This window comes from Carassius auratus, chromosome 7 (assembly GCF_003368295.1).
Source record: "Carassius auratus strain Wakin chromosome 7, ASM336829v1, whole genome shotgun sequence".
Lineage (NCBI taxonomy): Eukaryota > Metazoa > Chordata > Actinopteri > Cypriniformes > Cyprinidae > Carassius > Carassius auratus.
In genome coordinates, this window is record NC_039249.1 from 9,944,582 (window position 1) to 9,957,041 (window position 12,460).

Below are 12,460 nucleotides of genomic sequence, written 5' to 3' on the forward strand. Positions count from 1 at the left end.
ACAGCGCCGACTCCACTTTTTGCAGATTTAGAGTTAATGTAGAAACGCTGGGTTAAGACGTTTTGTTTGGGTGTATATCTGGTGCATTTGAGTGCTCGTACAAAGCCAAACATCATACAAGTTAAAGTTAGCCTATTGTAAACTAACACTGAAAAAATAATACCAGAAAGCACAGTGCTTGCGCGTTTCATTTAGAATTTCAAGTTTCCCGCCAAGTATTAATAAGCTCACCTAAGCACTGCATTCTATCCAATCAACACCCTTGTTAAATATTAATTAGTTTCTACAAGCTATTAATCTATTAAAACACACCTCAAACATGAGAATGATTAATTAACGCTAAAACAATGTTACATATGTTTTGTCACAATCAATCAGTATGCTGATAATGTATTTTTTAAAATACCAACTCCTTAGTCGGTTTAGGTCAATTGACAAAATCATCATGGAAGGGGCCGTCATTCGTGTGACGTCACACAAACAGGCTTGAGAAAGGGGAAACATTTAACGAGATAAAAAAAAAAAAACACTGGGTGGAATTTTTTATCATTATATGGTGGTTGTGTAAACACACTGCCAATACACATTTCAGTTAAAATATTTTGTAAAAAGTGCATGTAGCATCATATGATCCCTTTAAATAGTTTTGGAAGAACATGCCAAAGCACAGATCAAGTCTCAAAAACAACATAAAAAAAATAAAATAATAATAATAATAATAATAATACGGCATAACCCTGATATGATCTTGTTTTTAATTGTACATGTGAATCTTTTCAATAAAAAAAAAGAGGAAATTTATCAATAGACCAAGTATTTCCTTTTATCTTCAGCATTATGTTGTTTACAATGTATGATACAACAAAATGAGCAAGAATAGTTTATAGTTATTAAACTATACATTTTATACAAAGTAAAGCACATTTACCTTTTTGATCTGCAATTTTGAAACCAAATATATATTTTCACTCCTTGTTTCTGTACAACAGGCTCTTCAAATACAAATGAACTTTACCTCCCTCTTCTTTGTCTCTCCTTAATCTTCATCTCAAGCTCCTTGTTTCGCAATAAAAAAAAGAAAAGACAAAAAAAAAGACAAAGACAAGACTTTCAAGGCAGTAAATGGTCAATGAAGCAGCATTCTCCTTCCTTCTAAAGAAATGTCCAGTTTCTCACAAAGAAAAGGAAATCTAGTAGCAATCACCTCAAAAGTTGCCATGTTGTGAGATGATACAGAAGGGGTTAAACAGTGCATCTCATTTAACTAAAACATGTCAATTTAAGAGCTTTGGTAAAGCAAGGCTGATCTTCTCAAAACAGGCACAGCATATTTATATTCTTACGTAGACATACGTTATCTTTGGCTATAATCTGAGAAAAGTGTAGCAAATACTATAAGGCATACTGAATATGAAAACTGAATAGAAATGGCCCCTTTTGAAAACACTGCAATAATATGCCACACCATTTCAAGAAAAGTTCCAGTTATGACAGAATGAAACTTCTGTGACTTAAAGATGCACTTTAGGCATCCACTATGTACATGTTTTCATACGACTACGTAACAAAACATCTTAAACGGAACAATAACATTTACCATGCCAAAGAATGGAACAAAATTGAATTCATGCAATGTGAGGCCGTAAATTATTAAAGCAATTTGACCTTAAAACCAGAATGAAAGATATTGATATATATTGTGCGAATGAATACATACACACATAAATAAATAAATAGCAGTGCATGGACACTCACTCCCCCTACTGTAGTCAATGAGAAATATATGCACACATGCGTTCTTTGGCGGTGTCAGATGTTGACGGAGTAAGCGCAAAAAAATATATAAAATCAGTGAAAAAAAGTTTTTGAATTGAACTGAACATTTGTCTGTCATAGTTTTGCTTTTCTGTACTCAATTGGCACGTCAATGTAATGTCCTTTCTTCAAAACATACTGCAGTTCAAGGTTATTTTGGTCCTGTTATACATGCACTCATTCAGCACTTTTCAGTATTGTCCGTACCCCATCCCGAACCCCAGCCCCAGGCCGAGGCTCTCTCGAAGTCCCCTGAGTTGCTCCTCGCCGAGCCTGATCTTGTCATCCAGTTGCTTCTGCTCTACCAGTAGGGCTGCTTTCATCTTCACAAAGTGACTGTAGTCCCGCATCTGTTCTGGGGTCAGGCAACATTCCAGCACCTTGCCAACTGCCTGTTCACGCCGGTCCACATGCTCCTTGAGCTCCTGAGCCTCTCCCATCTGCACCAGCAGCTGCTTCTTCTTTTCCAGAAGTTGTAGCTATGACATGATAGAGAGAATAAGAATAAAATTCTAAGCAAATCAAACATGCAGAAGGATAAAAACTAAAGGTATAAGGCTGTTTACAGGCCAGCCTTAGACCATCTGTTTACATTCACTTTAAATTCGACTGGTATCCAATATTTGTTTTTATATAAACCCCATCCAAAATGATAGTCAATGATCGCTTTACTATGCACATGGCAGACCCTCAGGTTTTGAATCGCTTTGCTATTAAAATTATTTATATAATACACGTCAAGTGGCCATTATTATTTTTGCCTGCATGGACAACAGCTGTCATGGATGTTTTGCAGCACAAAATCTGATATCGGATATGTATCCATTTATAATCCACATTTGGAAGTGGCTCAGATCGGATGTGGAAAAATCTGATCTTGTGTGGAAACGCAGCATAATATACTTGTATAGTGCTTTTTACAATACACATTGTTTTAAAGCCACTTTACAGAAAAAAATATGATGTCAATGTTTATGGAGCTATCTTTATGAATTATAGTCAAATTTTGCAGATTGGAGCTGGAAAACAATACAATTTACATTTTGCAAAGATACAAATCAATCAAGCAGTTGAGATTTGCTATATTAAGAGATTTTTTAAAGTTGTGAGGACCTTCATTAAGTGCATGACTGTGCCTATCTCTTACAGCCTCATTTTCATCCACGCTCAATTTAATATGGAATCTAAACCGACTTAAGGTCTATACTGCATGTATGCAGATGAATTTTAATATATCACGGGGTGATAATATAGTTTAGATTTTGCAATATTTCTCTCCTCACCCTCTCTTGGTGGCCAGTCTCTGGGTCCACACAGTCCAAGGCGCTTTCTACCCGGATCAGTCTCCCAGAAAGAGACAACAGCAGGCTGGTCACCTTTTCTAGGTCACCGATGAACATTCGGTACTTGTCCACCTCGTTTGGCTTGCAGATAGCGAGCACCAGGCTCTCCACCTCTTCTCCCAGCTGAGTGTTGGCACGAATATCCTCTTGCAGGCCCCTCTGTACCTCACGCAAGACACCCAACTTTTTACGAAGGCTCTCCATCAGCTGCTTCTGTAAGTGTAAACATTTACTATGAGAAGTGGCATATATATATATATATATATATATATATATATATATATATATATATATATATACACACACACTACTGTTCAAAAATCTGGGGTCAGTATATATTTTTTATTATTAATTTAAGAAATGAATACATTTAAGGACAATGCGCAGTTGATCAAAAGTGACTGCAAAGACTGTTACCAATTTTTATTTAAAATAAATGCAGTTTTTCGATAATATTGATAAATGACTGGTGTAACGGCTGCTAGTCACTATTATTCCATCAATGGAATAAATTAAGAAGTATGAAATAATCGAGCCATACATTTCTGAATCTTTCACCTTATAATTGAGTTCTTCCTCCTCTTCTTTTCTCTCTGAGATTTCTCGAAACCTGGCAAGAAGTTGCGGGTTGTCAGCTGACATGTCATAACAGGCTGATCGTGAAGCTTGTCCTGTGGATGTTCCCAGTCTAGAGGGCCTAGGAAAGAGTCATGGATCATTCAGAAGCAAAATATTGGAGATGAAGATGTGAAATCTTTCTGACAGAATAGAATACACTGACAATTCATGTAGAGTTTACTTTGAAACAAGTCTGAAACAGTATTATATTGGTGTACCTCTCTAGTGTTCCTCCGCTGATTGGGTGGCCCCCTCTCCAGCTCTCTCCACCCATCTCTTTATTTACACTCTGTGGAAGTAACTCTCCTATCAGCTCTTTCCTAGATAAACCATAATCATCCTCTAGAATAGAGTCCACCAAAGCGCCCCACGGCCCTCTAATGTTTCTCGCTGAAGGAGCCCCTTCCTCAGGCATGTTGTCAATGTCTGTCTCCAGCACTATAACGGGTCGAGCAAAACCCTGCATCTCCATCCTGTCCTCTCCTTCCCTTCTGTCAATTTCTCCTATCCGCTCATTCTCACTGATCTCATCTATGTCTGTTTCCAGTGGCTGGTTTCCATCTTCAATACTGCTGGGACTGCGGGAGGAAATAAGCTGGTTTTTGTAAACTGTTCCTGGGAAGCCTGCTTGATAGGGATGCAAGTTGTAGTTGTTCATGGAGAAGTAGGATTCAGGACACACAGGTCTAGTTGACAAACTTTTATCTGGGACTTCATGAGACCTGGTAGAGACCTGTGCATGGTAGTGAGGACCGGAGCGGTCCCACTCAGCTCGATGCTCTGAAAGGATGGGCTTCACCAGTGTGACTCTAGGCTCATTGTGGACAGATATTCTAAAATAGGGCAGACAGGAAGGTAGTTTATTCAAAAGTACATTACAAATGTCATTTATTCACTACCATTCAAAGGTTTAGGGTCAGTAAGATGTTTTTTATTTTATTCATTCAGGATGCATGAAATCGACCAGAGGAACAGTACAGACATTTATGTTGTGTTTAAAACAAATGTTTGTTTTTTTTACTTTCTATTCATCAGAAATTCTATATATCTGAAAATACATCTGGCAGCAAATTATAATAATAAGAAATGTTTCTTGAGCACCAAATCAGCATATAGGAATGATTTAAGGATCATGTCACAGTGTAGACTGGAGTAATTATAATGAAACAAAAAATTCAGCTGTCATCACAAGGAAAAAACATTTTGAAATATATTAAAATAGAAAACAGCTTTATATTTTTTATCAATTAAATGCAGCTTTGGTAAGTTTTTTTTTTTTTATAAACATAAAAAATTCTTACCAACCCCATAATTCTAAACAGAACTGAACATACTTAACCATACCAAATATCTGAATTAAAAAATCTTTTGGTATGAAGTCAAACAAAAAATGTCCTGATATCATAATGAAGAGAGAAAACCTTTAGTAGTTTGGCAAAATCTTTTTAATATTCAAAAACTAAAATGTATTGAGGTCTAATCAACATGTAGTAAAAAGAAAAACATTTCTCTCATGTATTGGAAGTATAAAGTTATACTTTAAATTGTTTTTTTTTTGAAAATGGTTAGGAAAATCAATAGGAATACCACGAAAAGTCTTGTGTGTGGGGTTGGAAGGTGTTTTACCTTGTGCGTGGTTCAGGCTGTGGCAAAGGTTGACGAAGTTCCTTCCTCATGTCTCTCTCTCTTGGGGGCAGGGCTACAGGTTTAAAGGCCCGACGTGTAAAAGCAGGGCTGGGGGGAGCCACCGAGTACTCTTGACCGCAGCGGTGATGGCTCTCTGAGACCTCCCTCGGAGGAAGACTATAGGAGCGCTGACGTGTCGTTTCAGACACACTGGGGGGCTGTGGTCGAGGTGGAGAGGAAGAGGGAGAGTAATAGAGTGGTGGGGAGGAGAAGAGGTTATGGTGGGATGCCCGTCTCTTGTGGAACTGATCCCATTTCGGGGGTGGTGGACGAGGAGGCGGAGGTCCACTTTTCTTCTTTACTTCACCGACACATACTCCATTCTCATCCAGGTCACTAAGAGTGGACGCACGCATTCTGCTTGTCGTGACGTTGGTGTGCTTTTGAAAATTTTGAGTTTCCACACGAATGTCATTTTCTGACATAGCACGGTTTCTAAGGGGTGAAAAAAGATGCTCCTCAGTGCGGCCACCTGTCATGTTGCCATACTGACCCATGAAGCTAGGATCAGCAGTACACTCTCCTGTCTTGGAGTCTCTCCTACATCTTGAGTAGTCCCTGCGGAATAAGAAATGTTATGCTATACTTCTTATAAGTAATGGCTTGTTAATAGCCATACATAAATGAGTAAAACACATGATAAATATGGGCAATAGCAGTAAGTAAATCTATTGAGACAGAGATAAAAAATAGAAATCTTACCTATCTGTTAAGCTGAAATTTCTGTTTAGTTTTTTTGCTTGTTCTTGTTCCTGCACAGGGTGGACCTGTAAAATATGTTTGCAATTAATTAAAATATAAATTAAACCATAAATAAAACAGAATAAAAATAAATTAACAGAATAAAAAAGAAAACGTGTTTTAGATTTTACCCAAACCTACTACAAAAAGCAAAAAAAAAAAAAAAAAACTAAACAAGAGAAACTAGGTAAAAAGGTAATAGCAATATACTGGCGATTTATGTAACTTAATTTTCACCTGATACCGACTTATTATTTAGAATATGGGGCATCTGAAACAACCTACTGTAGTTGACCTTCAAAACCCTGGCATTTAAGTGCCTCGTTCAAAGGGGTACTACAGAGCTAAGGCTTAAGTTACCATACAAATACTAGTTAATTCCCATGGCTGTTTTGCCAACCATCTATAGCCAAGATTTTTAAAAGCACACCATGAGCAAAATCTGATAACTGCCAAAATAATTGATACGGTTCAAAAACATTCTGTTCTGAGAACTGTAAGGGGAGTCAGTACAGTGAATAGTATTTCTGATTCTCATCCAGTGGACATGGGCTTAATTCCACTAGAAGGAAAATTCCCTCTTGGATTAACCTGAATTTGCCCTCAAGGATTAAAAAAGGTCTAAAAGATCTAAACACACTAAAGGACTAAAATAGCTCAGAGATCAGTTAGATTATCAATTCATGTTTTAAGATTAAACTCTTAATACACTTTTACCATAAAAACCAAAGGACATGTATTAAGACTAGTGATTGTTACGATGGAATACATATTCAATCTTCCTGTCATATTAGAGCCAATTCATGGTTTTTATACAGTTCTGGCCAACATTTGGCCTTTTGGGACCCACATTTCAAGATATCCTGCATGAATGCTAATATTAAAATAAGTCTGCACTAAAGACTCAAAATAACAGTCTCATTCCCATCTACATGGCACTATACCAAAGGGTCTTAAAATAACAGTTAGAGTAGAGAATAAACAGTTTCATCCTTATTAAATTCCAACAGTGTGCAGAAAGATCAGTGCATAAAGAAGATATATCATATTTGACAGATAACAGAAGTACCTTTCTGGCACCAATAAGGCAGGCTATTTTCAATTGAAACTTATTTAACTGAAATCATAAGGAGTTCAATGATTTTACAAAATGTGCTTGTAAGGATTCATATTTTAGTTTCCAAGAGCCTAAAACTGTAAACAACCACAATAAAGAAAGGAAATCACACCCTTTTCTTATATTTAATCATGCAGCAATGTTTGATTTCCATCTGTTTTCATGCTCAAGCTATTCATTATAAGCGAATGTTCAGGCTATTCATTATGAATTTATGAGGTTGTTATTTGACAGTGATCTGCAGGAGGAAAGCTCTTACTTGCATAAATATTTTAACGTCTCCATTTTGCAAAGATATATATATAGTGCATACTATAACATTTGCATCAATAAACTATTCCCCCGGTACTTGCTACTGTATGTAGCTAATATACGTTATATGACTAAATACATACAGTAACCTAATGGTTTTGCCCCAAACATTACTCCGCAGATCCTTGGGGGTCCATGAAGTTACTGTCTGCTGGAGAACACAGTGGCACACTAAACCTAGGACATGGCAGAGTATTTAAAAACAGGTAAATAGCAAAACTATGCCAATGCTAATTTAGTATATTGTAATAATGTTTGTTATAGTGGTACTCAGAAAATCTGTATTTTTTATATTAGTGGCTCCCTGGGTTGACTGAGAGCCTGGATCAGTAAAGCTTCACAATCCTTATTTTAGACAATGAACAATGCTAAATTCCTAATCTTACCTCAGTTGGGGTGTAGCTCCTGGCCTTGTAGGGGGGATTCATGTGGTAGTCATCATACTGATTGTGCTGTGTGGTCACTGGGTGGAATGCTGAGCAAGGCTTTTGGATGTTGGTGGTAGTGTTGCTATAGAAATGCTCAGAGGACTGCAGAGAGGAAGGAACCTGAGGACTGGGCGGCTGTTTCCGATAGGCGTCGTGAGATAAAGACTGAGCAACCATGTCATCGTTCTTATTGTGTTCAAAACTAACAGTTTCTCTCCTGGATTCCCTTTCTTGTTCTCTCTGGAGCAGTCTTTGCCTCTCCTCCCAATCTTTTACCCTTTGTTGCTCTTTTTCCCTCGCTTTCCTTAATCTTTCCTTCTCCCTCTCTTGTTCTCGAAGTTTCTCTTGCTCCTTGACTCTCTCTCGCTCTCTTTCTTTTTCCTGCTCTCTCTCTACCAATTTCTTCCTCAATTTTTCTTGGTCTTGTTGAGTACTCATAAACTGTGTCCCAGTTTCCAGTGAGTTGACGTAGGGCACATCTTGATACGAAAACCTCCTCCGGCCCAGGTTAGTGGCCATTTCAAGAGGTTCAGGTGAGGATGGATGGTTCAGTCTACTCGGCTTCTCTAGTCTCTGATTTCGACTTGTCAGGCTTGACAAGTTTGTTACAGACTGACTCAACTTTCTGCTAGTCTCTTCAAAAAACCTCCTGCGGTCTGCAAAGGGAGGGATATCACACTCGTCGGAGCGACCTAAGCGACTACTGGAGGAACTTGCCCTCGCTCTAGTTGATCCCATTTTCCCGGACAACATCTGTCCAGGAGCCTCATTTCTCTTAATCTCTGAGGACTCAGTTTCCGGTTGAAGCTTGTATTCTGGTGTCCAGCGCCATCTCCGTGGTTTACCTGCAGGGGCTATCTCCTCCACCACATGCACACACACTTGTATGGCATTTTGAGGGATCTGGGCTTGGGTCTGAGATGCCTGGATGCACACAGCCCTGGTTCTGGAATGTTCCTTAACTTGGGTTGTATCTTGCTGAGGTGTCCGTTCGGATATTTGGATAGTCGGAGGAATGGTAAGAGGACTTGAGAAGGTTCGGGGTCTGGGTTGATGGTGCTCTGGAGGAGCTACTGCCTCCATGTTGAGATCTGCAACCTCTTCTTCCACAGTCTCCTCACCACAAGGGTTTCTGCTCTTCTGCAGCTGGGCCTTCTTCCTCTGGATCTCATTTCTGAGGTTTGTGGCAAAACGCTCACTTCTGCGACGTGACTTGGAGCTACGGAACTGACGTTTCTGCGACTGCTTAGTGACGCTACCATCATCTACGCTTACTTCTTGCCCATTCGCATTTAGATGAGTGTCCACACACACGTTAACACCTACAGACCCAAAGTTCTTCTCACTGGTCTGAGAGTTAGCAGTAGAGAATCCATTCTCCATGGGATTTCCAGAGACATTACTGGGCTGCCCTGAGAAATTCTGTCCAGAATCTAGAGGTTCCTCCTCTAACCTGGGATCTTCAAGTTCGGAAGTTGCCACTGAACCAGGTGTGGAACATCTACTCATTCCCCACTTGGCCTGGGCCGTATTTGAACTAGTATCATTTAGAAAACTCGGTGACCACTGACAAGTTGGAGATGCACGATTATCACTTCTGTCACCAGTAAAATCCATCATATGCAGCTGAGAAGCTAGAAGTTTCTCAGGTGCACTGTGTCTGTGCATTGCTGACTGGACATTACGTTCTGGTTGGGCATCAAAGTTCTCATCCATATTCCTTTGTGAAAAGGGACTGAGAGGTGGTGTAGACACCACCACATATTCTGAATAGCTCTCCACATGTTTTTTCTCACAGTCAGTTGCTTTGCTATCTCTTTCAGAGTCTGTCTTGGAGTTGAAGGTGTAATAAGTTTCACTGGTGCATCCTTTAAGTTCTTGCTCAATGTCTTGTGTTCCATTTAAGTACACACTACTAGTTAGAACTTCATGGATTTGGGATTGATCTTCAACCATGCAGCTGGTTACACTTGGGATGCCTACAGGAGCAGACACACAGCGTTTATCTGTTGGTTGGCCTCTAGTAGCCCTAAAACTGTCCTTCCTCATTGGTGGCTGCGGTGGCGCACAGTGTTCCTGCTCACAGCTATAGGACGACGGTCGGACTTTAGCCTCAGTTCTGTCTGACAGCATCTTGGAGTGTCCACGTTCCTCCTGCTGGTTTCCATGGCCACTGGCTGCACAATGTTGGCCTCCGTCTGGATACCTGCAGGAAGAACCAAAACCCTGGAGAAGACTGTCCATAGAGTTGGTATCCTCAGGCTTGACGGGGACAGTGTAATCGGATGTGTTTGAGCTGGCTGAGAATGAGCTGTAAGCGGAGTCACGTTTGTTGTTGAATATGACAGGATCAATGGGAGAGAGCTGACTGTCATAGTAACCCTGGTTGGGAGGATTCTCCAGACTCTCCATACTTCCTATTGAGCTACTGCGGTCTGTGCTGTAGTGCCTGGAGATATGGCCCCACTGCATGGACAGCTCACTGCACAACAAAACAGAAGTGAACCAATTTAGACGATGTGACAAAAGTAATGTTTCAAAGATTGCTTGCAACAAGTAGGATTTTTTTTTTGTCATCTTGGAATTTCAGTATCAAATTATGAAGTACTGTTTTGAAATTTGCATTTGGCTTATAAAATTCCTTTAGCAACTCCGCAAAAGCCACAGTCTACAAAGTGTCTCTTGCCGCATATAATGCAAAATGGCACTGATTTCAAGGAAGTATTTTGAAATCACATTAAGAGTATTCAGTTAATTAATATAAAAACATGAATAAATTCAATAAAAATAAAAACAGTATTCCTATTGTAAGCCTAATTTCCCTTCATTTAAAATAAAAAGACCTCAACATAAATAAAAAAAACAAACCTGTATGTTTGTCTCAAATTATTAGTTTTATGATTATTTTATTTTAAATTGATAATCATATAGGCCTTTTCAATTGTGTTACAGGTGTTGTGATTAGGTTTAACAGTTTCAGAGGAAAGACACTAAAGAACAAGTCCCTTCAACATTGATTTTGAAGTTGAAAGTTAAAGATTAGTCCTTTAGGTCACTGCTGTGTTTTGTATTACAGGTTTTCTTGTGTGTTTTTGGTCACTTTGCTGGTGATCTGTGAAGAATGTCTGAGTCATACGTCTGAAAATAGTGGTGGTATCCGGTAAACCACATGTTGACATAAGACATGAGATCACTAGCTTCCTCTCTGATTGTTTTCCTTGTGAAATTTGCAGGAAGCAAAATTCCCTAATTCAACAATAAGATCCATCTCTCTCTCCCGTGCACACACAAAGATCTGTAAAATCTATTAGTTTAATAATGTTCACATTGCAAATTATATCTATATCAATTTAAACCATGGAAATGCTAAAAAGAAATTAATCATCATACAGAATAAGGTGCGTTTCCATCATCTTTATGACGGTTATTGTACTAACCTATTGTCACCACCAGAGTGCCAAGGTACACTGAGAGGTGCGAAATGGAGCTGCATAGCCGGGGGGGCATCTGAGGGGTCACCAGTGCCCGTAGTGCAGGGTGCCTCTGACAGCTTCACCAGGTGCCAAGAGTGTGGACGTATCACTGGCACACTGCGCCTGCTCAAACAACAGAGACATAAGCGAACATGAAGTCATAACATTAACCTAATATTCCTAATTAAAAAATTACTGACAAAAAGACAACCACAATCAGAAAACAATAGCACTCAAGAGTGAGGAAAAGACCCTATACTCCAAAGTAGTGTAAGTCTTAAACACATACAGGAATCAAGGGAAATATGTTTGGCTTCGCCATCTGGAACTCTTCATACCTGCTGTCCACTAAACTCTGAAACGGCAGATTGAGGTTCCTTCTAAGGTATCGCAAGGTACAGCAAAATAACGGCCAATTAATTTATAAAATAACAGCATTAATGGAACAAGGCCCAGATTCCAGGTACATCCCATCATTCCCATTGACAGGAGTAAAGCATTCCTAAACATTCCAGATGGCAATAAAAATCCAGTGAAAACAATGGTTTTTAAGGAATTTTTATTTAACAAATAATAATTCAAGTGTTTCCACAAGAGGCTAGATGAGAAAAGAAGTGAGAAATATTGAAAATGCAAAATATAAGGAATGACAATCTTTTGTTGTCATTATACACTACCATTCAAATGTTTGGGTTCAGGAAGATTTTTTGTTTCGAAAGAAGTCTCTTAAGCTCACCAAGGCTAAATTTTTTTAATAAAAAATACAGTATTTTCAAGATAATGTAAATGTAATTTATTCCTGTGATGTCAAAATTGAATTTTCAACATCCGTTACTCATACAGTCTTACAGAAGTCCTTCGGAAATCATTTGGAGCTCAAGAAAAATATCTTATTTGTGAAGTTTAATATTTTTTTGTGGAAACCAC

The 12,460-nt window shown here is 38.8% G+C and overlaps 1 protein-coding gene across 5 annotated transcripts in view; it reads right to left on the reverse strand.

Annotated features, from left to right (window-relative positions):
- Positions 1 to 737: 737 nt before the first annotated feature.
- shroom4 (shroom family member 4) overlaps positions 738 to 12,460 on the reverse strand; it is a 39,307-nt gene continuing 27,584 nt past the window's right edge. For all 5 annotated transcript variants that reach the window (XM_026267126.1, XM_026267128.1, XM_026267127.1 and 2 more), the window contains 8 exons: positions 11,498 to 11,656; positions 8,019 to 10,542; positions 6,165 to 6,229; positions 5,403 to 6,020; positions 3,995 to 4,609; positions 3,717 to 3,855; positions 3,099 to 3,371; positions 738 to 2,294 (listed from right to left, as the gene is read on the reverse strand). In XM_026267126.1, coding sequence (XP_026122911.1) covers positions 2,007 to 2,294; positions 3,099 to 3,371; positions 3,717 to 3,855; positions 3,995 to 4,609; positions 5,403 to 6,020; positions 6,165 to 6,229; positions 8,019 to 10,542; positions 11,498 to 11,656 — 4,681 coding nt within the window. In that variant the 3' untranslated portion in view covers positions 738 to 2,006. The remainder of the gene's footprint in view (positions 2,295 to 3,098; positions 3,372 to 3,716; positions 3,856 to 3,994; positions 4,610 to 5,402; positions 6,021 to 6,164; positions 6,230 to 8,018; positions 10,543 to 11,497; positions 11,657 to 12,460) is intronic.